Source organism: Colletotrichum higginsianum, chromosome 5 (assembly GCF_001672515.1).
Source record: "Colletotrichum higginsianum IMI 349063 chromosome 5, whole genome shotgun sequence".
Classification (NCBI taxonomy): Eukaryota; Fungi; Ascomycota; class Sordariomycetes; order Glomerellales; family Glomerellaceae; genus Colletotrichum; species Colletotrichum higginsianum.
Genome location: NC_030958.1, coordinates 4,893,240 through 4,918,572, shown reverse-complemented (window position 1 = coordinate 4,918,572; position 25,333 = coordinate 4,893,240). Strand labels below are relative to the sequence as shown.

At 53.5% G+C, this 25,333-nt stretch overlaps 12 protein-coding genes across 12 annotated transcripts; 6 read left to right on the top strand and 6 right to left on the bottom strand.

The window, feature by feature from the left end:
- Positions 1–1,289: 1,289 nt before the first annotated feature.
- Positions 1,290–2,438, bottom strand: CH63R_08347 (uncharacterized protein; the record flags this gene model as incomplete). The annotated part of the gene is made up of 1 exon (XM_018303321.1): positions 1,290–2,438. The coding sequence occupies one exon, from the start codon at positions 2,436–2,438 to the stop codon at positions 1,290–1,292; it is 1,149 nt and encodes a 382-aa protein (XP_018158099.1).
- Positions 2,439–2,866: 428 nt separating this feature from the next.
- On the top strand, positions 2,867–3,170 carry CH63R_08346 (uncharacterized protein; the record flags this gene model as incomplete). Its single annotated transcript, XM_018303320.1, has 2 exons — positions 2,867–2,952; positions 3,038–3,170. The coding sequence occupies 2 exons, from the start codon at positions 2,867–2,869 to the stop codon at positions 3,168–3,170; spliced, it is 219 nt and encodes a 72-aa protein (XP_018158098.1).
- Positions 3,171–4,332: 1,162 nt separating this feature from the next.
- CH63R_08345 (uncharacterized protein) lies at positions 4,333–7,226 on the top strand (the record flags this gene model as incomplete). Its single annotated transcript, XM_018303319.1, has 3 exons — positions 4,333–6,556; positions 6,613–6,738; positions 6,799–7,226. The coding sequence occupies 3 exons, from the start codon at positions 4,333–4,335 to the stop codon at positions 7,224–7,226; spliced, it is 2,778 nt and encodes a 925-aa protein (XP_018158097.1).
- Positions 7,227–7,590: 364 nt separating this feature from the next.
- On the bottom strand, positions 7,591–10,074 carry CH63R_08344 (DEAD/DEAH box helicase; the record flags this gene model as incomplete). The annotated part of the gene is made up of 3 exons (XM_018303318.1): positions 7,591–8,448; positions 8,520–9,767; positions 9,841–10,074. The coding sequence occupies 3 exons, from the start codon at positions 10,072–10,074 to the stop codon at positions 7,591–7,593; spliced, it is 2,340 nt and encodes a 779-aa protein (XP_018158096.1).
- A 492-nt stretch (positions 10,075–10,566) lies between these two features.
- Positions 10,567–11,854, top strand: CH63R_08343 (tRNA (cytidine(32)/guanosine(34)-2'-O)-methyltransferase; the record flags this gene model as incomplete). Its single annotated transcript, XM_018303317.1, has 2 exons — positions 10,567–10,669; positions 10,743–11,854. The coding sequence occupies 2 exons, from the start codon at positions 10,567–10,569 to the stop codon at positions 11,852–11,854; spliced, it is 1,215 nt and encodes a 404-aa protein (XP_018158095.1).
- Positions 11,855–11,913: 59 nt separating this feature from the next.
- CH63R_08342 (Acetyltransferase) lies at positions 11,914–12,527 on the bottom strand (the record flags this gene model as incomplete). Its single annotated transcript, XM_018303316.1, has 2 exons — positions 11,914–12,242; positions 12,314–12,527. The coding sequence occupies 2 exons, from the start codon at positions 12,525–12,527 to the stop codon at positions 11,914–11,916; spliced, it is 543 nt and encodes a 180-aa protein (XP_018158094.1).
- A 1,220-nt stretch (positions 12,528–13,747) lies between these two features.
- Positions 13,748–14,284, top strand: CH63R_08341 (uncharacterized protein; the record flags this gene model as incomplete). The annotated part of the gene is made up of 1 exon (XM_018303315.1): positions 13,748–14,284. The coding sequence occupies one exon, from the start codon at positions 13,748–13,750 to the stop codon at positions 14,282–14,284; it is 537 nt and encodes a 178-aa protein (XP_018158093.1).
- Positions 14,285–15,773: 1,489 nt separating this feature from the next.
- CH63R_08340 (uncharacterized protein) lies at positions 15,774–16,288 on the top strand (the record flags this gene model as incomplete). The annotated part of the gene is made up of 2 exons (XM_018303314.1): positions 15,774–15,904; positions 15,925–16,288. The coding sequence occupies 2 exons, from the start codon at positions 15,774–15,776 to the stop codon at positions 16,286–16,288; spliced, it is 495 nt and encodes a 164-aa protein (XP_018158092.1).
- Positions 16,289–17,298: 1,010 nt separating this feature from the next.
- CH63R_08339 (Glycolipid 2-alpha-mannosyltransferase) lies at positions 17,299–18,870 on the bottom strand (the record flags this gene model as incomplete). The annotated part of the gene is made up of 2 exons (XM_018303313.1): positions 17,299–18,455; positions 18,504–18,870. 2 exons carry the CDS (start codon positions 18,868–18,870, stop codon positions 17,299–17,301), a joined length of 1,524 nt encoding a protein of 507 aa, XP_018158091.1.
- Positions 18,871–19,870: 1,000 nt separating this feature from the next.
- Positions 19,871–20,389, bottom strand: CH63R_08338 (MarR-family transcriptional regulator; the record flags this gene model as incomplete). The annotated part of the gene is made up of 1 exon (XM_018303312.1): positions 19,871–20,389. One exon carries the CDS (start codon positions 20,387–20,389, stop codon positions 19,871–19,873), a length of 519 nt encoding a protein of 172 aa, XP_018158090.1.
- An 872-nt stretch (positions 20,390–21,261) lies between these two features.
- Positions 21,262–22,104, bottom strand: CH63R_08337 (Aminodeoxychorismate lyase; the record flags this gene model as incomplete). Its single annotated transcript, XM_018303311.1, has 1 exon — positions 21,262–22,104. One exon carries the CDS (start codon positions 22,102–22,104, stop codon positions 21,262–21,264), a length of 843 nt encoding a protein of 280 aa, XP_018158089.1.
- Positions 22,105–24,715: 2,611 nt separating this feature from the next.
- CH63R_08336 (uncharacterized protein) lies at positions 24,716–25,170 on the top strand (the record flags this gene model as incomplete). Its single annotated transcript, XM_018303310.1, has 4 exons — positions 24,716–24,747; positions 24,801–24,952; positions 25,008–25,018; positions 25,081–25,170. 4 exons carry the CDS (start codon positions 24,716–24,718, stop codon positions 25,168–25,170), a joined length of 285 nt encoding a protein of 94 aa, XP_018158088.1.
- Positions 25,171–25,333: the final 163 nt, after the last annotated feature.

The window sequence follows — 25,333 nt, the reverse complement described above, 5'->3', positions numbered from 1 at the left end:
CTGAGAGGCCAAGCCAAGGGCCCTCCTCCGAGGTGATATTGCTCACCATTTGTTAAGAATGGCGAGAACGAGTATCCCTCATGTTGGCCTGCTGAAAGTCGGGCTTGAGGCAACACAGGCTTTGCAGCAGGAATCTCCGTTTCCATGAGAGTGACGCTGGTGGTGAGTGATGTGGGCACCAAGACGTCTTCCGGCTACAGATAGACCGGTCCCCATCAGCACGTCGTCGACCGTTGGGGAATATAGGGGTAACGGCCGTGTCCACAAAAGGGTTCAGCTCTAACCGCGATGGCGTCTGGCAATCAAAGAACTCAGCCCAGCTAAGGCGGCTTAGCCTTGACACTGGTCGATCACTGGGCGAAGTCTTCAGAACCCAATGAGTATTGCTATTTCGGGCAAACTGAGAAAACAGCAGCACAAGTCGTTTTTCCCTTGAGGGAATCCGAGGCCTATCGCAATGTTCAATTTTGAAACAGTCGCAATGCCCCGCGCGTTCTTCATCGGATGCTTTCGTGCGAATTCAAATTTCGAGTCGTGCTTGTGGTGACTCAATGCGCCGGGCAGATGCCACAAAGAAGGGCGCTTGCGACGGCTGGTGTTTCCAAGCATCATCGAGCTCCATTGGCGTGTCAAGAAAATCAGAGATTGATTGCTGCTCACTATCGAAGTGGAATGTGTTCTGAGTGTCTCACAAGGCAAAGAGCGGTGTCTCTGGTAAGATCACTACGTGTGAAGTCCGAACAAGCATGCTTTCCATCGTCCTCCTTACTTCTCCACCTCGTGGGAAAAAGGGACGGACAAGTGAGGGAAGAGCAATTCGGCCCGTCTGGCTACATGACAAAATCAACCCACGCCTGGCGGGACACCGGACGGAGCAGCCGGAGAGAGGAGAAAGACCCGCAACCGGCCGAAGCGCGGACCGAACCGGAGGATCCGGGGCAGATCACGAATCAGATTATCGGTATCCAGAACGGTCTCATTGGTTTCTCGTTACTCACCCATCACGGTCACCTGGTTGTTTTCGGCATCGCACATACAGGGCCACCAAAACTTAGAATCAGACAACTGCGTGTTCGTCCAGGTAGGTATAGGTAGGTATACGTGGCTGAGGCCGCAACGCCAAACGCCGTGTCCATCTTGGTATCAGTCTCTATGGTATCAATCTATGGCATTCATCTTCCATCAAGGGACCACGTCTCAATACTAATCGTGTTGTCACATTACCACACGCCGCCCTTGGGTTGCCAACGCTCTGGACGCATCCAGCCAGACTCGCGCGCCCCCGCCGCCTAGCCAGACACCCGGCTGACGCCGTTGCCTCCGTAGCCGGTGGCCAGACCCTCTCCGAATCTGGCCAGCGTCTGGTTCATCTTGACAGACAGCCGTCTCGAGATGCTGTTCCGTTTCTTCACCCGAAGCTCGAGGCCTCCTTCTCCTTCGTCCACCAGGTTCCCTCCCCTCTCTTCCTGGGCATCCTCGTCGTCAGACAGGGGGCTATCGACACGCATGCGCTCCAGCGGCGCCCTGCCTCCGCACTTTGTGCACGCCAACTGGTGCGGTCGGGCCAGTTGCAGCTCGCTCTTGCGCCTTACGCGTGCCGTGATGGAGAAATATGTCGAAGATATGAAAGGCGTAGGATGCCGGGCGATGGCGTCGCCTTCCGTGGCCCGTCTCCGCGTCGACCTCGCCCTCCGCGCGGCGACCTCCTCCGCGGCCGTCAACTTGGCGACCACCGTCGACAAACTCGGGTCGCTGGACGATGATGCCAACACCACGGCGCCGCCGTTGCCGACAGTGCGGGCCAGCTCCGACCAGAGGGCGTATCCGATCGCGTCGTGGATCACCGGCGCACTGACGAGCCTGCGGCACTCCCTCGAGCCGTCTGACTTGTTGAGTCGTCCGAGTTCCCACATCTCGGCCATTGTCAGGTCACACTGGATCTTGATGTATCCCGCGTGGAACTGGTTCTCCCATCTTGCCTCGATGAATTGCCTCAAAAAGCGGCACGCCTCCGCAACGGACCTCTGTCGTTGCGCCGTCGTGGGGTTCGGCGCTTCGTCTTTTGCCTTTGGCTCTCCTCTCTGCTCTCTCTCTTTCTCGCCTTCGACCTCATCAACTGCGGTCTGAGAGTAGCATGTCTCGTAAGGAACCTCGAAATAGTTGTTGTATACAGACTTCTCGTCATCATGACGATATTGGTTTGTTTCTTGTCGTCGCGTGGCTCGCATTTCTTCTTCTTCTACCTGGGAGGGCCGGATCTGGAGAGACTGCCGAGGGGTGATGGGCTGGTAGAGCTGTTGTTCGAGGGCTGCAAGGAAGGGAGCGGCCTTGCTGAGGTTGCTGGCAGAGAAAAGGCTCTTGCTGTCCATGGGGATCGTCGCCTTGCCCGGCGGCAAACGTTTCGAGTTTCGGATCATCGTTGACCGCGGCTCAGTCATGGTTGAGTGCCACACTAGTTTGCGGATGCCTCGTTGGATGTGCAACCTGGTTGTTGGGCCTCGTCTTGCGACTGAATCAACCTTCACCAGGGCCGTAGACCAGAGTTGCGTCACGCCGGCCTTAAGTTTGGCTCGACCCCACCGCGATCGGAGCAAAGCGAAGCAACCCCTGAAGTTTCTCGGTGGTTTATGACGAAGGTGGAAAGCCTCGCAAGCCACCTGGGCAACTGGGCCGATTACGATGTAGTCGCGCAGCAAATGCAGCAACATGCAGAGGACAAACGCCACACAGAGATTATGAGCCTGGTCAGCCATAAGATGAACATCGACGGCCTCCTCACAACAAAATCAACAGGTGACGAAGGCTGAAATGGGCTTCGTGAACTGCCGGGCTCTGTTGGACCAGGAACTGGTAAAGCAAGGAATCCATGGCCAGGTGCTCTGGGTATGATGTCAAACGATCGTCCGCCATGACGATGGAGAAACAGGTGGCAAAAGCGCTATCTCGATACGGGTAAGTCTCCCATGTGTAACTTTTTGACTTGGGCAGAAAACTCTCTTTTGCGCATCACTGACGGCATCGTACTTATTGCTTCAAGAACGGGGAACTTTATAGGAGGTACAATGTCAGGCACCTGCACTTTACTGAACATCCGACATTGCGATCTAGACACGTACGATGTACCGCTTGCTGCAATGGTCTGTGTCGGGCTCGTCATTGAACCACGGTGACTGGCATCGGCGAGCCTCGGTGAGTGTCGGTGGGAATCCTCGGTGTGTTCTCGGTCAGCTTCAACCTCGCCTGCTCGTCGCGCACCTGCATCTCTGTGGGCACCTGGACAAAGTTGGGGATGCAGAGCTAGACTACTGCTAAAGTATAACAACTCACCAGAGAACCCAAGGATGAATTTCAATTATTTCATGATTACTAACTGTTTCAATGACTACACCCCCGGCATGTAGGCAGAGATGGTCGTGTGTTTTGCAAGAGGCTTGGGAGACAGCTGATTGCCATCATGGGGTTCAAAGCTCAGAGAGACCCTACAAATTTACGTTTAATAAATCATAATATTAAGTAGGAGACTCAGGCGACTGAGAGAGTGCTGTACACCCCTGATGCGCCTTTCGTTGAAGACAAAAGATAACGAATGGTTGGGAAGACTGAGAGAGGAACAAACAACGCTGATATCAACGGATGAGCCAGTCCAAACGCGTCGTTGTTTGTTCAAAATCAGTCAAGCTCCTTTCCTCACAGATCTTGGGAAAATGAAACCCCATTTGCTGCCTTGAAGTAATCGCACAACAAAGAGGCTTGATTATCAAAATCCAACAGTCAACAGTCTCTTGTCCTCCGTCTTTGTCCCATGGACCATGTTCAATGAATCAACTTGGTCTGCAAGAGCTGGAATAATCCAGTCGGTTAATTTTAACGCCAATATGGCTATTCAGCATTGAAATACAGGTATTGGCAATTGGCATTAGAAAAAATTGAATATGCGGCTGATTGCTTCAAATCGCAACCCGCCTCACCCTTCTCTCTGTCCCTTCTTCGCTCCTGCCTTCAGACGTTTGAATATTTTACATTAAGCGCAACTTCCCAAAAATCGCGCCTTCCTCGAGTTTAAATTCTTGCCAACTCGCTTGCCTTCTGTCGTTCTTTCCCTCGTCCACCCGCGGCCTGCTCTTTCCTTTCGTCTGACTTTCTCATCTTACTTCTCACCTCGACCTTTTCCTCTCGACAGCAACTCTGAGATTCGACTTCATCGACTACCATCATTCTGAACGACTTTTCGCTGTTTTCGAGAATTATTACCATCATAGTTTCATCCCAGAGATACCTCACATCCGACCCCTTCTCACCTCTCTCACTTTTGCTCGTCCGAAAGCCTACAAGATGAGAGTCTTCGACCCCATCAACGTCGCTCTGACCTACTGCGCCATCGTCATCGGATTGAGAGCCTTGTTCTACGCCCTCATTCATCTCTCCGATCTCCTCTACTATCTCCCAGACCTCCCAGAGCTACCAACCATCAGGACCATCTTGATGGCGGCCATAAGCTTCTGGATCCTCGCCCACGCTCTCCTCGTCGTCCCGTTCGTTTTCCTCTGCACTATAAACCCGGCAATCCGAAACTTGTTTCCTTTTTTCAGTTGCTCGGACGAACTTGCGATGTTACTCGAGAAAAGAGTGTTTCGCTACGTCACCATTGCTTTCGTCCCTTACCTCAACTTGGGATGGCAAGCCTTCGTCGCCGTCGCCAGCTTCCTGTATCGAACCACGGCCCATATTTCCAGTTCAATAATCGACAAGACGGTCACGAAGTGTACCACAGAAGCCGTTACCAGCGAACCCTCCCTCGACCTCGTCCCAAGTCAGACCATCGAAGAGCAAGCAGCTGAACAACGAAGATGCCGGCTCCCAGGCCCCGTGTGCGACGCTGCTCGCTCTCAGCTCGAAATCAAGCGACGAGAAGTCAACGAGTTGGTCAGACAGCTCGGGGAGGCGGAACAACGCGAGCTCGACGCGTCTGGTGCGGTGACTGCAGAGCAAGAGACCCGAAGGCGCCTCGAGCAACGCCTGGTTCGAACCGAGCAGCAGCTCACACGTTATGGCCCAGAAGCGGATGCCGTCCGAAACCTCGAACTGAAGCTGGCTGAGTCCGAGGCGAAGATCGGCGAGGCTAACGCCCGCACCGAGACGGCCGAACGACTTTTGAGAACAGAACTCGAGCACTCGAAGTGGATCGTGGAGCGAAAGGAGGCCCAAGCCAGGAAGCTCCATGACGACCTCAGAAACGTTGTACGGACGGCGACAGAGAGGATCGGGGCGCTGAGGGCCGAAGTAGGATCGTTGCAGCGACAACTGGACTCGGCTAAACGGGAAAACAGAACCGTCGACGTCCAGACTTTGATAGCAGAGAAGGATGAAACCATCCAGACATTGATTGCAGAGAACGACGAGACCATCCAGACTTTGACCGAAGCGGGGCTCGCCATCGAGAAGGATCGAAACGACAAGATAGCATACGCCGAGAGAATGTATGCTTCGCTGATCGCAGAAAACGAGAGTCTGCGCCGCCAGTTGAGCGATTCGACCAACGACATGCAAGCACGCGAAAGCGACGCTGATATCACTTCCTTGCGCACCGCTCTGACAGAGTCCCAGCAAGAAATTCAGAGAATCGAGGCAACTGTTTCCGAGAAGCAAACGAAGCTTGAAGAGCTCAGTACTCTGCTCCAGAACAATGCGATCGCGTCAGACGCCGAGATCTCGTCTGTGCGAGTCGCTCTGGCAGAGTCTCAGCAGCACGTTCGAATGATGGAGGCAGCACTCGTGGAAAAGAAGACGAAGCTTGAAGAATCTGAGACTCGACTCATGAATCACGTCAGCGTTTCAGAAAATACCATCAATGACGCCAAAAGCGAAGTCGACAGGTTGCGCGCCGAGCTCGAGAACCAGGTTACTATCGGACGAGCTGCTCACGCCAACGAGATGAACCAGGCCTCGACCGTCCATACCCAGCAGCAGCAGTATATCACCTCCCTACGCAGCGACCTGGAAGTTTCAAACAACGAGAAGATAACTCTCCAAAAGGAGATTTCGAGACTTCAAGAGTTGGTTCAACGGCATGTCGACTCGAATTCTATGAACGAGGGGATCGAACAGCAACTGGCAGCTGTTCGAAATCAACACCAGACAGACATGAACCAAGCGAACGCCGTACTCGCATCAAAGGAGAAGACGATCAAGAAGCTGCAGGGGAAACTTGAGGGTTCTCAACAAGAGATCGCCAGTCTCACAGACAAAGTGGCCGAGATGGATGGAGGCGTTGGCGGCGAGGACTTTGATGAGTTGGAGGAGAAGTTAAGAAAGGCCCTCACCAACGAGAAGAACAAGCTCAAGCGAATCGCCGATATGGAGAAGGAGCTGAAACAGGCCCGAGGCGATGAGAAGAAATACATCCGAGAAATTGCCAAGATGAAGAAGAAGAGGCAGAACGATGCCAATAAGGAAATGGAGAGTTCCATGAAGCTTAAAAAGAAGCTCAAAGATGTTTTCGAGGAGCGGGACATTCTCGCCGCCGGCAACGACGAGCAAGAACTTCGCAGCGCATTAGGTGAGTCTCCATGAGAAAGTCATGACCTCGCAAAACAATACTGACAGTTAACACAGGGAAAGCCACCTACGAAACAGCCAAGCGAGACATACGCATCGGAGAACTGGAAGAGAAGGTCGCCTCCTTGGAGGAACAGATCTCGTCGCTGCAGAGCGAGAGTGAGGACGAACAGTCCGACGCCAGTTCGTGAAGCGAGACTGGGAACACCTAGAAGGCGCCGCAGACGCAGACGCAGACGTCAGACTACACAGACGAGGAATTGCACAAGCACATGATAGCCTTAGGGCTGATCGAGGGTAACGAGCGGGAGGGCCCCGCCGATGAAGTAGGCTCCAAGAAGGAGACTCAGTCGAACGACGACACGGAGATGGAAGGTTTACAACCGTCCGCAGCCAAGAGTATAGGAGCCAGCGACCATAAGGACAACGGGAACGAGGGAAATGACTCCTTCGAAGCAGCGATAAACGAGGCCATCGACGAGTCAAACCGCGAGTACAGTGCTCGGACAGCCGTCACATTGACCCCCGACGTCCAGGTTCCGGGAGTCAACAACCCCTTCGTGCAACCGGGTCCCTCCAATACAGCACCGCAACTCTCGAGCTTCTTCGGCGGCCAGTCATATCTCTCGGCTTTTGGGAAGGATGGAGCGAAGTCTCCCAAGAAAGACTGAGCAGCGGCATTGCCTGTTTGGAAACAGTAGCGCTCTCCTGAACCCCTAGATAATCTCCATGGAGCCCGGCAGAGCTATTCTCTTTTCGATTCCAGTTTCAGTCTGGACTCTTTTCCTATTGTTATATTATAAACTCATCAACGCTGTGGCTGGCGAGCCGAGTCAGTGATACATACCGTCGAGGCCGGGAATAGTTCATCACAGTTAGGGATACAGAGTACGAAGAGGCTAATGGAACGGCGGTTGCAAGAAGACGATCACGATAACGAAATTCGGGTTGTCTTGCAACCAATGGTATTATACTTCCGCAACATATGCACCGCGCGTGATGTGACATAAATTGACATGCTATGCTTCCTCCTCTTCACAGGTCCTCCAGGTCCAGACCGTCGACCTTGCCCAGGAAATCTCCCGTCCCGCCCCGGAGCAGCTCCTCGACGTCGATGCTGCCCGACGTGATGTACTTCTCGCTGACGCCGGAGTTGACGCGCCTCGACAGCAGCTCGCGCAGCTGCGCCCTCATGGCGCCCATCTCGGCCTTTGTGATGTTCTTGTCCTCCTGCTGCTTCTTCTTCCGCTGGCTGCCGCGCCCGGTCCAGCTGCCGGCCTTGTCGAGCTCCTCGCTGTCGTACTCGACGCCGAGCTCCTCGGCGGCGGCCTTGACCCAGTCCTCGTCCTTGGTGCCCTTCTCCTTGGCCAGCGTAGCGTCCGTGAGCTTCTTGGCCAGGTCCACGCGCGGCTTGAGGCGGGACGCGATGCGGCGGTCGATGTCGATGGTCCGCATGAAGTACTTCTTCTTGCTCGCCTGTCCGGCGTGCACCTTAGCCGCCAGCCTGCGCGTCGGGACGACCTCTTCGGGCCCGCAGAGAATGATGCTCAGACCGGTGCGCTCGGCACGCGCCGTACGACCGGAGCGATGGACGTACATGTCGGCTGCGCGGGGCACGTGGTAGTGGATGACCTGGTCGATACCAGGGATATCGAGACCGCGGGCCGCGACGTCGGTGGCGATGAGGACGGCGGTGGTGTTGGGCTTCGTCGCGGTGAACTTTTCGACGGAACGGAGACGGGCCTTTTGTGCCATCTGGGAGTGCAGGGCCGTGGCGTTGATGTTGAGGTTCTGGAGGAAAGGCGCGAGGCGGCGGACGGCGCTGATGGAGTTTGTGAAGACGAGCGTTCTGCGGTTGGGGTTGAGCAGGATAACGGTGTACAGGTACAGATCCTGGTACGTGTTAGTTCAGGACGAAAAAAATGGAAGAGGGACAAAATAGGGGGGAGAGGGAGGTGGCTTACCTTCTCCATGCCACCGCACTCGATCAGGCCCTCCTTCAGACCGGACGCCATCTGCTTCGCCGGGTTCACGTCGATGAACTTGGGCTTCTCCTCACGGAAGTTGAGCTTCTTCAGCAAATACTCCATCGACTCCTCCTCCGACATGAGCCCCCATTTGCCCTTGCCGGCCAGCTTCTGCTGCAAGCCCTGATGGAACGTTGCCGAGAAGACGAGCGTTTGCCTGGCCGAAAGGCTCTTCTCGTCGTCGTCATCGTCATCCTCCTCAATGACCTCACGATCCAGGGCGTCGAGGATCTCGCCGGCCTCCTTGAAGTGTCCCTCACTCAGCAGCCTGTCGGCCTCGTCGACCACCAAGTACCTGATCTGCCTGAAGCCGGCGAGCAGCTCCCTGCTGCCGCTGATGACCTCCCACAGACGTCCCGGCGTACCGATGACGATGTCGGCCTTGGCCAGCTGTCTCTGCTGCTTGAACACGGACAAACCACCCGTGACGGAGCAGACAAAGGGCGCGTTGACCAGGCCGGCGCAGAGGTTCTTGATGTGGTTCGTGATCTGGTGGGCCAGTTCTCTCGTCGGCGACAGGATCAGCGCCAGGGGTGTGTTGTCGGCCTTTTCGGGCTTGCCGCCGTCGGCCTTCTCCTCGTACTTGTCGAGCCAGTCCTCGACGATGGGGATCGAGAACGCCAGCGTCTTACCAGAACCGGTCGAGGCCTTTCCGATGACGTCGTGGCCAGCTAGAATCTCAGGTATCGTGGACGCCTGGATCTTTGTCGGCTTCGCGAACTTGAGCTTGGCGATGGCCGAGACGGTGGCGGGCGAGAGACCGAGATCGACCCAGGGGGTCATGTCGAGGTCCTCCTCGGCCTCTTCTACTTTTTGCAGGGCGGTGAAGTCGCTGTTCTCGAGCTTGGCGTCTTCGGGCTTGGGCTGTGTCTTTTTCTGCTTCTTCTCCTTCTTGTTCTTCTTCTTGTCTTTGGGTTCTTGAGTCGTGGGATCGGCGGCGTCTGTCTCGTCGGTCTTGTCGGCGGGGGTTTCAGCTGGCTTGTCGTCCTTTGCCTGCTGCTCTGCCTTTGCGGCCTTCTTTTCCTTCTTCGTCTTCTTCGGTGCCGCCTTGCTGTCTTTCTTGGCCTCCTCCTTCACGGTTTCGAGTTGCGCAGGGGCTGGTTCAGAGTCGCTGAAGCCTTCGAACTCGTCGCCGTCGTTGTCGTTTTGGTTCTTCTCGTCATCGCCGGAGGGAATGGCCGCGACCTGGTTGGTGTCCCGTCAGTAGCTACCTCGCATGGCATAGGAGTGAGAGGCTGCAAAGATCGGGTATACGCACAAACTCGATGTTCTCGCCATCCTTGATGACATCAACACCCTCAATGACCTCCAGGCCGTAGAAACCCTCGGCGTCGTCGAACATCTCGGGGACCTCGACCTTCTTCCAAGGCAGGGCGCTGGCGGCAACCTTGCGCTTCTTGGAGGGCGCATTCTTTTGGTTGGTGGTGGACTTTTGGCGCTTGAGGGGGTTCTGGCCGGCCTCGGAGGGCTGCTGTTTCCTCTTGTGCTGCATTGTATTGTAGCGTGTGACTAGAACTGTACTGGTTGTGTTGGGTTTGTTGTTGGTAGTGGTGGTGGGTGTATCCAGGCGAAATGTTCTCTTGAAAACTGCCCCGCGAAACTGCACCCAAAAATTCGATGCGCAACGGCGGCCGTGCAGCGCAGCGCAATTGAGCTGTTCCTTCTTGCCCGTTGCTCTCGAAAATTTCAGCGGACCCGGAAGATTCTTCAACCGACTGCCGAGAGGGGTGGACCCCGGAAAGCACCTGTAAATGCACAGACCATAGCTTAATTCAGCCCTGCAGTGGATGGCAGTGGCTGGCGGCCGACACGTCAAATTTTCTTCGGCGGGCGCGACACTGGAAACCCCTCCAAAAAAACAGAAACAAAAATCTCAGTTGAAATATTCCCCCCCTCCCCCCACCATCACCGTCCGTCCGTCGTCTTTTCTCTTGGGCTCCCCGCGTTCCAATTCCTCACCAGTTGCCACTAGCCAGCCGTCAAAATGGGAAAATCCTCCAAGGACAAGCGCGACGCCTACTACCGCCTCGCCAAGGAGCAGGGCTGGCGTGCACGCAGCGCCTTCAAGCTGCTGCAGCTGGACGAGGGTGAGTCACTTTGCCCCGCCATGCCGTGAAATTATGGGCATCGAATGGGCATCGAACGCTGACATGAGCCCAGAGTTCGACCTCTTCGCCAACGTCACCAGAGTTGTTGACCTGTGCGCCGCCCCCGGGAGTTGGTCTCAGGTGCTGTCCCGCGTCCTCATCAAGGGGGAGAAGTTCGGCCGCTCGGCATGGCAGGACCGCGAGGCCAAGTTCCGCCAGGAGATGCTCGGCGTCTTCCCCGCCACCGCCGGATCCGCCGCCGCCGCATCTGAGGCTAAGCATCAGACGGACGAGGCCGCGGACGAAGCTCAACCCCGCAAGGACGTCAAGATCGTGTCCATCGACCTGCAGCCCATCAGCCCTCTCCCGGGCATCATCACGCTGCGGGCCGACATCACGCACCCCGCCACTGTGCCGCTGCTGCTCAAGGCCCTCGACCCCGACTACGACGCCAACTCTAACAGCAAGCAGGCGACCGACCGCGTCGACCTGGTCATCAGCGACGGCGCTCCCGACGTCACCGGTCTCCACGACCTGGACATCTACGTCCAGTCTCAGCTGCTCTTCGCCGCGCTTAACCTCGCCCTCTGCGTGCTCAAGCCGGGCGGCAAATTCGTCGCCAAGATCTTTCGAGGCCGCAACGTCGACCTCCTCTACGCCCAGCTCAAGATCTTCTTCGAGACCGTCATCGTCGCGAAGCCGAGGTCGTCACGCGCGAGCAGTGTCGAGGCCTTCATCGTGTGCATCAACTTCCAGCCCCCCGCCGGCTTCCAGGCCAGCCTCGAGAACCCGCTGGGCGTCGGTCACCAGCTGCCCGAGATGGTGGAAGAGCGCAGGAGCCAGCTGCCTGTCATCGCCGATGCGCTGATGCAGGACCCCGCCACGGGCAAGTGGAATGCTGCTCCTACCGCGACGGCCAGCAGGGGCGATGGACAGATCGTAGAGGTGGAGGCGTACGACGAAACGGACGAGACGACGGATCACGAGAAGAACATTAGATGGATCGCTCCCTTCATTGCTTGCGGCGATCTGTCGGCCTTCGACTCCGATGCCTCCTATCAACTGCCCGAGGACCACGTCTCTCTCGACCCCGTGCAGCCCCCGACTGCACCTCCCTACAAGCGCGCCATCGCACTGAGAAAGGCCGCCGGCGGAGCGTACGGTAAGACCTCTGTCAAGGTGTAAGCCATCCGCTCGAGCACAGCCAATACCCCAAATGCAAATCTTCCCGCCCAGATGCAAGCTCAGTCTTCGTCGTCCGCGTCCGCCGGGCCATCGGGCATCATGGGGCCTCGCTTCTCGAGCAGATACAGCTTCCCTGAGTGCGATTGGCCCCACTCAAACGTTCCCAACGCCTGCTCGTACAGCTTACTCGCCTGGGGCGACGAGGTCAAGAGCAGGAAGCGCCTCAGGTCCGGCCACTCGTCCAAGATCTCGTTTAGGCACTCCATCAGCCAGGGAGCCAGGCCCTTGCCCTGGTGCGAGGGCAGCACGTGGATGTCGGCCAGGTAGCCAATGGTGACATAGTCCGTGACGATGCGAGCGAGACCCACGAGCTCGGGGCCCTTTTTGCCTAGGTACTGCCAGTCGGAACAGAGCACACCGGAGTGAAGGGGCGACAAGGGGGGGACGTATGTGACATACCTGCGATATCGGCGGTGGACCCAGGGAGCTTGTAGATACCAAGACACAGCGAGTTGTCAACAATCCTACGTAGGGCGTCCTCCGACACACGCTTCGTCCACCACAGTAGCTCCGAGTCGAAAGCGTCGTTGATGGCCCCGAGGTCGAGGAGCGACCGGTCGGTGGAGATGAGGTAGTCGTCCTTGTACCACTGCTTGGAGATCTGGTTCGGCATCGTTGAATGAATGAATGAATGAGTTGAAATCGAGAGATGTGTAGTTGGAAGATGCTCTGAAACCCCGAGCGGCTCGCTCCCGGTCCGTGAGAATGTTGAGAGCTTTAAAAAGGGGGAAGGGAGAGTAGAGTGCGTAGGGGGATCGAGCGTCGTCCTCACTGTCCCTGTCTTCCGAGAACGTCATACCGCCCCTAATCAAGCTACGGTACGGATTGAGAGTTCCAGACTGTCTGTCGGTGCGAACTCAACCCGCACCTCACGGACGAATGCGGGGGATTCCCTCGGCCGTGATTACGGCTATACCTCTCTCGGTAAGCCTGGGCCGGACGGACGTGGGGCTCCCTGCCCCCGACGCCCGGTCGCCGTCGCCGTCGCGGGAGCGTTTGGCGGGTCTCATTTGGAAGTCTTTGAATGGAACACTAACGGAGTCTTTTCCAGTGTCGCCAAGGCAAATACGATCATAGAAATCAGAGAATTCCTCCCTGGTAAACAGTTCTTTTGACATAATGTTTCATCCATGCAATCTCCTCAACAACATTCTCTGCGCCGAGTCTAGTCTTCAAACGCGCACCTTTGCCCCATCTTCCAGGTGACTGCACACGGTGATGCCTACCATTGCGGATTTTCTTTGTCCACGGGAAAACAAAAAGTCTGTTGGGTCGAAATCTCAGGAAGGAAGGCACCTTCTTGGTGTAGCAATTGTAACAGCCCATTGCGATGGCTTCTCTTCTTGCCACGGTCTTCCAAATGCTCTTGAAACCCTCTAAAGACTTCCCCGAATGTAGTTTTGATGAAACTCAGGAGAAAAGAGTCGAAATACACATCCCTAAGCCCCCAGCACTTTTCCTCACAAGTCAAAGTCCAGCAGCACCTTCCAAATCATCACTCTTTAGCAACAGAGCCTCGTATAAAAACCCTTCTTCTCTCTCTTCTTTGCACCCATCCACTTCTTCACCTCTTCACCCATCCAACACTCAACCGGTCTTTCGGTACTGTTATCTTCGACTGGACTCAATCTTCATCATTCGACAAAATATCAAACAATTCCAGGCACATCAACTCTGGGCTAACGGGGAAGACGACCTGAGTCAACTCAAGCATATCAAGTCATCTCATCTTACGCACTTCGAAATTTGACACACATACCCGGGTCGTAAGTGCATCCTTGGATTCTCTCGTGTTGCTGTTTCTAACATTTCTTCCTTTAGAATCCAATAAAGATGGCGTACCATGGTCAAACAGCCCTCAATCTCTTCGCTGACGAGATCAACGGCGAGCTTCGCGATCGCGCACTGCGAGGAGCCATCGAGGGCAAGATTCGACACTTCTTTGATTGCGTCGATAAAAAAAATTGGCCGGGGGTCCAAGAACACTTGAGACCAGATGTAAAGCTTCTCCTCAGGCTTCGCGGCCCGGGGGACATCTACAGGAACCAACACTACGTTGTAGAGCAACTCAAGCGGGAAGTTGCCAGCGGCCAAACGACCGTCCACAAGCTTCTCCTTGTCGACCGAGGCCGAGTTACGTGCTATGCTGCCACATTTTGGATGGCTCGAGTCAAGGCTGAACAAACGCCTTACTTCTTCGAGTCTCATCAGGTCTTCGTCATCGATCTCGACGATCGCCATCAAATCAAGCGCATTGATATTCGAGACAATACCGATGATGTCATGCAGCACGATGGAGACAAGGATAAGATGGAGATCGCTATCGAGGAGACCAAGACAGATGCTATGCACCTGATAGATCGCATCTGAGCAACAGCAACATGGATGGCGCCAGCACTGAAAAAGATAGGACACGGAGATAGACTTGAACACATGGACTCCTCTGCGATGTCCTGCTAATGCGCGTGACTTCATAGTGAGCCAATTACCGCAGAAGGTTATTCGTACGTACTTGCCATCGACAAGCGGGAGACCCGAGTGTTTTATGTTAAAAGAGTCTTGGAGATGAGTATGAAATGGACCTTCCACAACAATCTTTGACAGATTTGGTTTCAGCCGGGAAGCTTAAGCCCTACACAACGCATGATATTCAGAGCAGCCTTCATGACCGATTTCAGATCAATCTCTCAGTTGATAGCAAGCCATTTTTGGCAAGAAAAGGGTACATCATGAACTGAAGTATCTTGCTCTTGCTATCAGTCTCAGCATACACTAGCCCCGTGATGCTGATGAGCAGGCAAGTTCGAAAGGTTGACCCAGAAAATCGACGGCTTGTGCCACAGAACCGTTGGTTGATCCGGCCGCCGGGTGCTCCGGTTCTCCAATCAAACCTTCCACTCGTTGGATTTGCAGTTGTCCCAAAAGGAATTAACATTGAGTTTTTAAACATTTTTTTGTGCCTCTGATGACGATTCTTGCTATCTCACTTGTAGATTCTAGAACCCCCTGACGACGCGCTGGAAATGAAGGCAGCCCACGACTGAAAGCCTGGGATTCTCTACCAGCCATCTTTCTCTACCCTGGGGTCTGCGTCGTCGCGGGGGTGCCGTATTCACGATGGTGAAACCGACACACTGAAGACTGCACCCCGAAAGGAAGCTGAGAGGCTAGCTGCATAATGAGATGTAAATCATCACTCAGTGTTCTTTTCATGATGGTTTCATCCTCTACGAGAAGGCGCTTGTTTGGTTTCAGAGAAAACTAGCTGGTTGTGGTATCCGATTATCAATCCTGTCTCATAGTTGCTTCAGACAACCCCGCCGTTCCTTGTTAAGAAAACCATCGGACCTACTAGTTGATGATATGTCAAAATAGTCAAAGAAAGGCCTTACTTGTATTCCGCCCAAGCTATTTTAAGCAGAATATCATCGGAGCGAGGACGAACCTAGGCCTACCTTCCCACAAAGAATTGCCTGGCATTGACGCATGGAACAGGATGTTCCATCAGGCCGTATTCATACATCTTTTTCCGTGACTCCATAGCATTCAAGACGCCGCAGCTGGAACGAAAAGTCTCTGCCTTGGAGTTTATTCTCAACCTGGGTGGTTGACCTAGGCAGGAGCCCCTCTCGAGCCGCTCTTGCCTGGGCTATTTTCCGTGCTCCCAACACATCTCCCACTCTACAAAACCCGGTACTTCCCCTGCTTATTCTCAGGAAAACTCACCACTTCGTCAACAACCAAGCCCTCAGACAAGTAGACCCCGGCAAATTCCTAGTTCAGCTCAGGTAAGTTGAAGTTGCAGGAAACTTTTACCATGTGGTTCTCCAAAGACTAACAAACTTGAAGGTCGCCCACCATGGACATTAGTAGCCAAGAAAAGTTTGAGCGCTTCGTTGCTGAGATGCGCGGAGACTCCCAAGACACCCCGCTTCGACCAGCCCTGGAAAGCAACTTCAAGTACATCCTGGACAAATCGACGAAGACGAAGTCGATGAGTATTTGGACAGGTTCACCGAGGACATCACCCTAGTCTTCGACACAACGAACATCGGGGGTATTCTCAAGGGAAAACAGGAGTTGGTCTCCTACTTCAAGGAAGAACATCAGGTGCATGCACGGATCATAACGGTCCCAATCACCACCATTGTTGACCGCGGCCGAATCACCTGCTATGCCGACCAGTACTTTTACCATGGGGATGACGGGATGAAGAGGACCACGTTGATTATCTGTGATCTCGACGACTCGCAGCTGATCGAAAGAATGGAGTATCGCAAAGTCAAAGAAGACGAAGAATTCCAGGGAATTGAAGGGGATTTTATGGAGGAAAGGTCCAGAGAAAAGGACATGACTGTTCAGTACGGCATTTAATGTACTTGTTCTCACTTCTGGGTAGGCCAGATGTGTGCTTCGAATGCGGTGGGAAATCGGGAGAAGCATAGCTCAGATCCAACTTCAAGACAGAATTGAGAGAAGAACATGAATTTACAACAAATATCTTTTCTTCAGCTGATGTTAACATCCAGACCGAAGAATTCTTAGTCTTCATGACCCTCGGTATGGTCATGAGGCCCTTCAAGACCATTGCCGAGTGACTAAAAAATGGGAGTTGTTGCGCTGCAAAAAGACACCCAAACCGCAGTTCTTGTATCAAAGGCTTGTGATCTTTCTGCTATGCTCCAGTTTCAAGATCGGGCCCCATCATTGCTGCCTACTTACTTGACGAGAAGCCGAAGAGAGAGAGATGGATCCTCGACGCTCCTGCTTCTCGTCACCGGCTTTGAATCCTTCTGGAATGAAGGAAGGCAATAAAACAGAGAACTGCCTCTCAAAGTTTCACCATAAACACATGAAACATAATCGGCCGTTTTGACATTGGGCCGAGATTTTTGACTTACCACATAGCCATAGACCCCAAGGATCACTGGAGACCAGAACGTTCTGTTTGTAAGCCCCTTGGACAACAATTTAATAAGGGGCATATGGCTGGTTCGTGGTCTACTAAATTACATAGCGTCTAAAATTAAGAGGCGGCTGAACTGGTGACAGAGTGCCTGACGACAGTTCATAATGGGATTACGACGGCCCGGAGAAATGAGGCAAGTACGGGACCGCCCTTGCGCAAGTCAAGAAAGGTAGATGTCACAAGTAGACGACGACAGCCTTTTCGAGACGATTGGTAGGTATGAATCATCAGTCATTCTCGATTGATGGCTACGCGGTGCTAGTAGAAGAAGCTCTGTAGGTCAAATAGTGCAGCGAAACAAACATAATCCCGACTACGAAAGTCCTCATCCGTCCCTTGCTCATTCACGATCCTTGAAAACTCTCAGGTCTCATGATCAACCCTAGGGCCCCCTGATGTCGGCCTCACGGCCGACCTACCATCCCAAAGCTGTCAAGAAGCACTTGGTGCGGTCGATGGACCACGAGCGCCAGGTGTCCTCCAGCGAGTACCAGCCCAGGTTGACATCGACGGGGTATCGCTCCGGCTTGTACATCTTGAAGTTGCGCTCGTCGAGAGCGGTGTGACCAGTCTGTGGAGCAGGGATGGCGTTCTGTCGAGCGATTCCCCAGGCCAAGTTTGCCCAAATGCGGTGGAAGACGGAAAGCTGGCTGCCCTCGTACGACTGGAACCAGGAACTGCCAAAGATGTCAGTCAGGAAGGTCGAGTCGTCAGCGGTATCGATATCGGAAATGAAACCCGTCACGGAAGGGCAACTCTGGAGGCCACGCATCTCGCAAACGATATCACCGGGGAGCCAGAACTTCTCGCGAGGGAGGAACATGGTAGCACTCAAAGAGTGGACGGGGACGTTGCCAGTGTTGGCGTAATAGAAATCGCCGGCGTCGTCAAGGTGGTTGAAGTAGGAACTGTGCTGGAGACCGCGGAAGTGGTTCAGGTTACCGATCTCGATGGGAGTGTTTGCACCGCACTGCTCGTAGGCGGAGGGAAGCCAGGCAGAATAATCACTCGCGACCAAATTGGGGAAGAACTGCTCAGGATCAGCCTCATGGGGAATACTGGGTCGTACACCGCCCTCAGTCTCTGGTCCGCTGGCTCTGCAGGGCCTAGTCTTCAAGTGAAAGTCGCGCTCGACTTCCGTCTCGTCCGAGTGATCGACGTAGTAGTCGGAAGAAACGCTGGGCTTGCTCAGATTGCCGTCATCGCTCAGGATCCAAGTGATGTCGGCAGTAGGCCGAACCAGCTCAGGGTGTTTGATGATGAACGACTTGGTGCTCTGCCACAACAGCCTCGAATCATCGATATTCTGATGGGGTGCCTTGTTGACTCCATACGCAATGCCACGTTCTTTCATGAGGCGGAAGACATCGACATTGATGTCGCACATGAACTGCGTCTGGACGAATAGCCGGCTGCCATTAGCCCAAGGTAACAGGGGGGTGTGGAAGGAGATGATAGAGAAAGACGGGAGCCAACTTACGCCAGGCTCGACCATCCAAAACCAGTCATAGGCTTGGAGACGCTTCTCCCTTGCAAATAGACCAGCAGACCAGCGGCTCTTGTGGTGGGCAGCTCGAAGCCCGGCCGTGTCGGCGTCAACCCCCTAGGTGCGCGACAAACCAGCTTCAAAGCGACCAGCGTCAACCGATCCGGGAATCGACCAATGTTGCTGGGGGATCAGGTTGTATGTGACAGTGCTGGCAGTGGCATTCGAGGTGGCATCTTTGAAGTCTTCCCCAAGGTCTTCGTAGCTGAAGAAGACCCAGTCGTAGCAGTATTTCCTGTTGAATCGCTGCTCGAGCTGTACCACCGAGGCAACCATTTGGTCCTGCTGGTTCGGAGACACGAGGGCTACAAAGGCAGCTCTTGGTGAAGGGTCGCGGATGTAAAGGGGTCCGGAAAAAGCCGATTGAGTCTGGAAGAAAAGCAGAAGGATTGAAAAGACGAGGCAACGGAAGGACGGCAAAGACTTGTTGAGTGCCCCCATCTTGTCTGACAACTGTGGGGATGAAAGTCGAAGGTGCGTGGACGAACGAATTTGAAAGAGAGAACAGAAGAAGATCGGATGCCTGCCAAAGGCAGACTTGACAAAGGGCCTTTTTCGGACGACTCAAGGCCAGGTTCGGAATTGTTTGATGAGGTTGTTTGGTAAGGGAGGGTTTGTTTATGGGAGAAGAAATCCGGACGATGGCGGGTGCTGGCGAAGTGAGAATGAAGTCAAGGACGTCAACAGACGTGCCCACACCAACGCTAGCGCCTCGCTTATCTCTCTCCTACTCTTTTCTTCGGCAGGAGAAGGGCAAGAACGATGTGTAGATGCCTCCAGAACACGTGATTTGGTGATCCAGGCCTTCACCAAGTGATGTGCGCCTTAGGCGCCCAGTAGCCCAGGTGATGCTCTGGCCGGAGGAGACACTCCGAACGCACGTGACGTTGACTGGGCCCAGTTCAGGACTCTTTAGGAAAGAGGGAATCTATCATGGCCAGTGATGTGAAACCCTCGAGTAGTGCTTCTTCCAAAAGACAGGCCCTGTGTTGTTTCCAGAGATCCCACCAGTCCTAGTGATGGCATATTTAACAAGACGTTAGACCAGGACACCAGTAGATATGAGCTAGAGGGTAGGGAATTGTTGGTTCCCTGATATTTGGACAAGTATCTGGAATGGTTCCATCACACTCCTAAGCGTATTAGCAAAACAGCCTGGCTTGATCATCAAGATGTTCACTTCTGTTGAACCTTGATGGCTGGTCTCTTTGTGAATTTACTACCTTTTTAACGCAAAGTCCACTTTGTTATTTACTTAATTGTTTTGCTTTAGTGATAAAGACAAAGATTCTCTAGATGCCCGAAGCCGGTCTCAAGTTAAAAGCTCTTCTGGGACTCCAAAAATCAGAGCCATCTTGAAACAATGATCCCTTTCATTATTCTCGCTTTGCCTCTGATCAAAGTCTTGAGAGTCTGTACATTGTAAAACCATCACTTCAACTCAACGCAATCTCATTTCCCAAATTTCGCCCACCTGCCTCTCTCCCCAGTCTTCATGTTCCTTGGTAGCCTTCAACTCGAATCCGAAACTCGTGTACAGTCGACGGGCAGTGGCCATCAACTTGTCAGTCGACAACGTAATACGCTCGTACCCAATCTCCCGTGCCATGTCGATGCAGAGCTTGATTAGCCTGGTTCCCAGTCCAGACCCTCGAGCAGCTTCTTCCACCAGGAAGCATCGCAGTCTCGCGTTCGCCGGCGCCTCTCGGTCTTTGATGAGCATGATGCACCCAAGAAATGCCCCGTCTCTCTCGGCGAGCCAGCACCGCTCCATGAGAGGGTCGTAGTTGAATAAGAAGTCTGACGTAATCTTGCCGACGTAAGCTTCGAAGCGCTCGCTAAAACCGAATTCTTTGCAGTAGATTGTTCCGTGTCGATGCGTGATGTAACCCATGTCACCTGGGCGGTGTGTCCGGATCGTGATATCTCCTGGGGCGGATGTCTTGTTCGGACGATCCATTGCGGTAGAAACTGCAGTTTGCATGGCGCTTTTTTCTTTTATTCTTTTTTGAGAGGAGGGATTGAGGACTTGTTACTTGGTATAATTGATCCAGAATATGGATGACAATATGTGCATGCCCCAAGGCGGTATGTGTGGTGAGGTGAGTTCACTCATCATCCCCGCCGCCCCAAGAGACCTCTCTGGCTAAATATGCGATCCTTCCGCCAATGGCTGGGGTGAAATGTCAAAACCATGTTGCATAAGGGCGTGGAAGTACCCCACGCCAGCCAAGACTGCATGCATGTAAGATCGATGTAGCTGGGAGAGGGTCCAAGAGCAGGGCAGTCCAAAGCCACACCGAGGCATTTCGTTGCTGACAGCATGGCAGCCAAGCAAGCATTTTAGACACCAATAGCTCACCAAGAAAAAGGAGTTTGACTGCCGAGGAGCTGATAGACCAGGCAGCATCCCGCTTCTCAGGGGCTAATTCAGGACCCGCGCCGGACCGTCACCCGGACGGTCGCCGGCGATACACAACAGTGACCAGCCTCAACCTAACTACCATTAATCCAGTGGAAGAAATTCAGTTACCTCCGCTGTTATTAACAGATAATTGACTGGTTACCATGAGTTGAAATACTGCCGCTGTAATTGAGAATTTCTTCGCATCACAGCTGGTCTGACTTTTGGAACACAACTAATAGATAAAGCGCGTATTAATAGATGGGTTCTCATATCTGCAACATGTAAACTTTCGTACATCACTCAAGCCAGGAGCCCTGAAGCGCGTTGGAGACCGCCTTGAGTGGTAATCACCACAGGAGACAAATCTTTATGGCCCCCAGATCTCTGATTTATCTGAACACTGGGGTAGGGACCCGATATCCAGTTTACGATCTTTGCTTCGGCCGCACCAGCGTGACGAGACCTTGTGTAAAGCCGCCGACCGCCGAGCTCAGCCAGACGAGCTCTCCCTCCTCGATTCCCGAGGCCAACACCACTCCCTCTTTGACTTTCGCGTTCTCCAGGGCCCATCGTCGCGAAACACCAAGCTTGCACCCGCTCTCACTCCCTGGAGTCACCCATGCGCCTTCGCGCCAGAAGTAGGCCGTCCTGAAAACTGCACCGGTGACGTGCCCTTCGTGATTATGCAAGAGCACGTCGCATTCTGCCGGCGAGGTCGTCTCATCGAGTCCGACCCGTGCCCAGGCTGTGCTGTACGGCTTGCGATGGGTGGTTTTGTGCTTTGTGAACAGGGAGGGACTCGTGGGCAGGTAGTCCACGTAAACCGGTATTGCTGAGATCGTTTCGTCTCGGGTACTCCCGAGAGAAGTCGGATACATCGGCATGGATTGATTAACGGGTCGTGGGCCGGCCATGATTTGGAGCTCTCCCCCCTTCTTGAACGCCAGACGTACGATGAATCGTCTGCCCGGGTCTGAAGCCGCGTCCGAGAATGCGGAGATCATGTGTGACTCGATCTTCTTGGCCACCGTTTGCGCTTGGTTCTCTTGCTCTAGCTCTTGCAAGACCCTGGGCCAAGAGAAGTCCGTAGCGGCGGCATGGAGTCTGTCTATGCCGAACTGAAGGAGATAGCATACAGGCCGTGCTGTTGTGTCCTTGTTTCGAGGATCTGTTGGCAGCCCGGTGGAGTAGGCTAAAGTAGTGATGATCTCGAAGTTTGGATCAGACAAGATAGCCTCACTGGCAGAGTCGAGGTGTAAGGTTGCCATTGTGAACGTGTTATCCTGCGAGTACTGGACAGAACACAACGGCGGCAGGTCGCAGCCTGGATGCAGTCACGTCTTTATACCTCCTTAGTTGGTAACCGGCCCCGCCTCCGAATTCCCGGCCGGATGGCCATATTCGAGCGGAAGCTGGCTGCCTAAGTCAATAGTTCTCGTTGGCCCTTGTAAATATGGGTTGCGGCGTCGTGTCCTCCGTTGATGGCTAGCGCTGCAGTTACGTGGAGAGATTGTTAGAATTAGCGAGGCGGCTAAAGCGGCGATGGCGTCCCTGCAGCGCAACGAGATCAAAACCGGACTTGATCCCGTGATAGTAGTCCCTGTTACCTTGGAAGTGATTGGTGCGTTGCTTTGCTGTGCCGCTGAATGAGCTTGTCTCCAATGTCGTTGACCTGCCTATCTTGGGTTCGTGTTAAATGACGGTGGCCACAGCTGGAGAGCTGGGTTGTCTGCACTCATGAGTCGTCTCGCCAAAGAGGAACGCCTGTTGGCGAAGAGCACTGCAAGTCTGTCGTGAAGCAGAACTGCCTCGTAGGTCACGTTGAATGATACGAGTCACGCGAAGGTGACACGTGACCGATCTCACGGGTATTTCAACCCGAACCATCGTGTAGAATAGATCTTAGAAAGATCAACCACTGTTCACTCTCTCATTCCTAGACGTATGGTGCTCATCACAAAGTCTTTGAAGTATACCTGTAGATGGCATTGGTTCCGGTTCATTTGAAAAAGTGCATGATGCCCAATGCGACAAACGAATGCTTGACACTGCGTGAAGTCGTCTTCAACTACTGTTGTTGCAGCCGTCCTGTCAATATGACACTTCAGGATCCTATATACCATGCGGCCTTCCGCGAGGGTGAAGAAATAGTTGTTCAATCGGTGATAGTAATGCCGAACGAACGGAAGACGAAAGGCCTATGGGGCCTCCAGCCGCGGGCCACTTATCTGGACGACCAACTGAGGGCGACAGGCCCGGTTTACGATGTTGCCAGACTCGGCGGTCCAGCAGGGATCTGGTTCATGCGAATGTCGCCGATCACACCATCTACGCCCCCGTATGTCCGGGAGCTCGAGTTGCAGCAGAGGCCCAGTCCGTGGTAGTTCCTGCGGGCATCTGAATCTGGCCTATGATTCCAACACCCTCAGAAACCACAGTAACCAGTGTCAATAATTGCCGAAGATCGCAACTCCTATAGGAGTGTTCCGCGGCCAGCATGCCTGTCATTAGATCAACATCGGTGTTGCAGGAGACTTCCGAGCTCACTTGATTTAGCTTTTCGGAGCCTCCCGTCTTCCAGGCGTTCGTCTTGTGTGCAGATGAGACCCACAATCCGACATCACCTTTTTATCATTGCCAAAGCCAGTTCTTCACTCGTTCAGATGTCGATGTCGTGACACCAGACCACGATGTTGAACCATACCATCTAACTTATTGGTGTTTTGCCTGAGACTAGCTTGGGTCTTCTCTCCAGCATCCGAGGGCAGCCTTTGCGAAAGATCTGCGTCACTGTGAATCCTCCCCAGATGAGGACGGCAGATCATCACACCAACTCGCTACTCGCACAGAATATACTTCAAAAGGCCAAAAGCTTGAGCGCAAGAGCTCTTGAAATCCATAAAAAAGATCTCTGGCGTGCTGTCCTCACATCTTCAAAGTGTCATGGTTTGCAAACTTGGGAGCAAAAGTGCACGTGTCGAATTCCTATCCATGCATTCCACTGTCGATTCTTCTTTATGCCTACATGGATGGTGTGATATGGGACCTCTTTCCTCACGAGTACAGCTTCGGAAGCCTTTTCCGAGAAAAGGGGTTGGTGAAAGCATGATTAACCATGAGAGTTGAGCACGTGAGAGAACAGTCACTTCGCCAAGAGGAAGTTTAAACAGTCATAGCACAATCGCAATACCCCCTCTACAGCAAGATGCCTCCAGTAAAGGGCAGTAGCCAATCACGTGAGGCTAATATCCCATTTGTGTAAGGAGCTGGAAAGCCCTCTCCTGGATAGCTGCTAGGAGGGCTGTGTCACTAAGACTACTACTGCTACAATACCTACAGTAGCCTCCAGGGCTGGGTTGACAGTTTCTGCTTTAGTGCATCAGATGCAATGCCAGATAAAAATAGAGTATCAGTAGAGCCAAAGTGGAGATGGCTCTGTAAGTCAACAGCTCAGCCACGTTTGACTCAAATTATAACTCACTAGTGCAATCGCCAACATGCCGTCTCAGGGCGATTCAAGTAATCGAGATAGCTACATCCGAGAATGAACAGACTGTTCCGAAGTCAGATTAAGTGTCTTTAAACTTTGTCGGCCTTGGCGTTGCCAAACCATTGTCTGCCGACTCAAGATCAGCACGATGTCTTCGGACGCGGCTTTCGGGAGTCTCTGATCCAATTTCTGAATATCGCATGCCGAGGAATTCAAAACTCTGTCAACATGTAGCACTACCATGCAACAGTCAGATGGTCCTAGGGGGTGGCTCACGGAGATTCATATAAGGTCAGCCATACCCATCAGACTCAGTCACGCCGGCTCTCTGTCAACTTGCATCACTACCACCATCAAGCATAACATTTACACAAAGCACCCACGACACAATGGCATCTACAACGAAGCTACTAACAGTCATGTGAGTCCGAACCAGCCCATCGTTATGGCGATGAAATATCTGACATCCTCCAGCGCCCTGATGTTGTCGACGGCGGCGTCGGCACAGGTTGTCTTGAAGAAGTGCTACTGTTCGGTCCAGGACCTCAGCCCAAATGCTCCTCCAATGGAACAGCGGGTGAATGTCCAATGGACCGCACAGGCGTGTGCGGACCAAGGGTATATGGGTTAGTCGACAATTTCTCTCTTATCAATACATGGGTATAGCTAACAAACGCGTAGACGGCAACGCGGTAAGCAACCCAATAGACAAGAAGAAGCAAGAAGACGATGCGACGGGGGCTAACACATTTAGTGCATCGTTGCTGCCGACCCGGTTAGAGAGGACCATTTCCAAGATGACTGCTTAGAACTTCCTGGCCTCTCGACCACAGGCTGCATTTAGTTGGTTGACAGGCGGGAGGGTTTAGAAGTTCTGTTGGAGGAGGGACGCGGGATGGGGTTCTGGACAAAGGCAGATTCGTGGCACTGCATGCCTCCATCAGTAAACGGGTTAGGAAATGAAGTAAAGAAATAATTCTCGGTTGCGCTACTAGACGAATTCGATG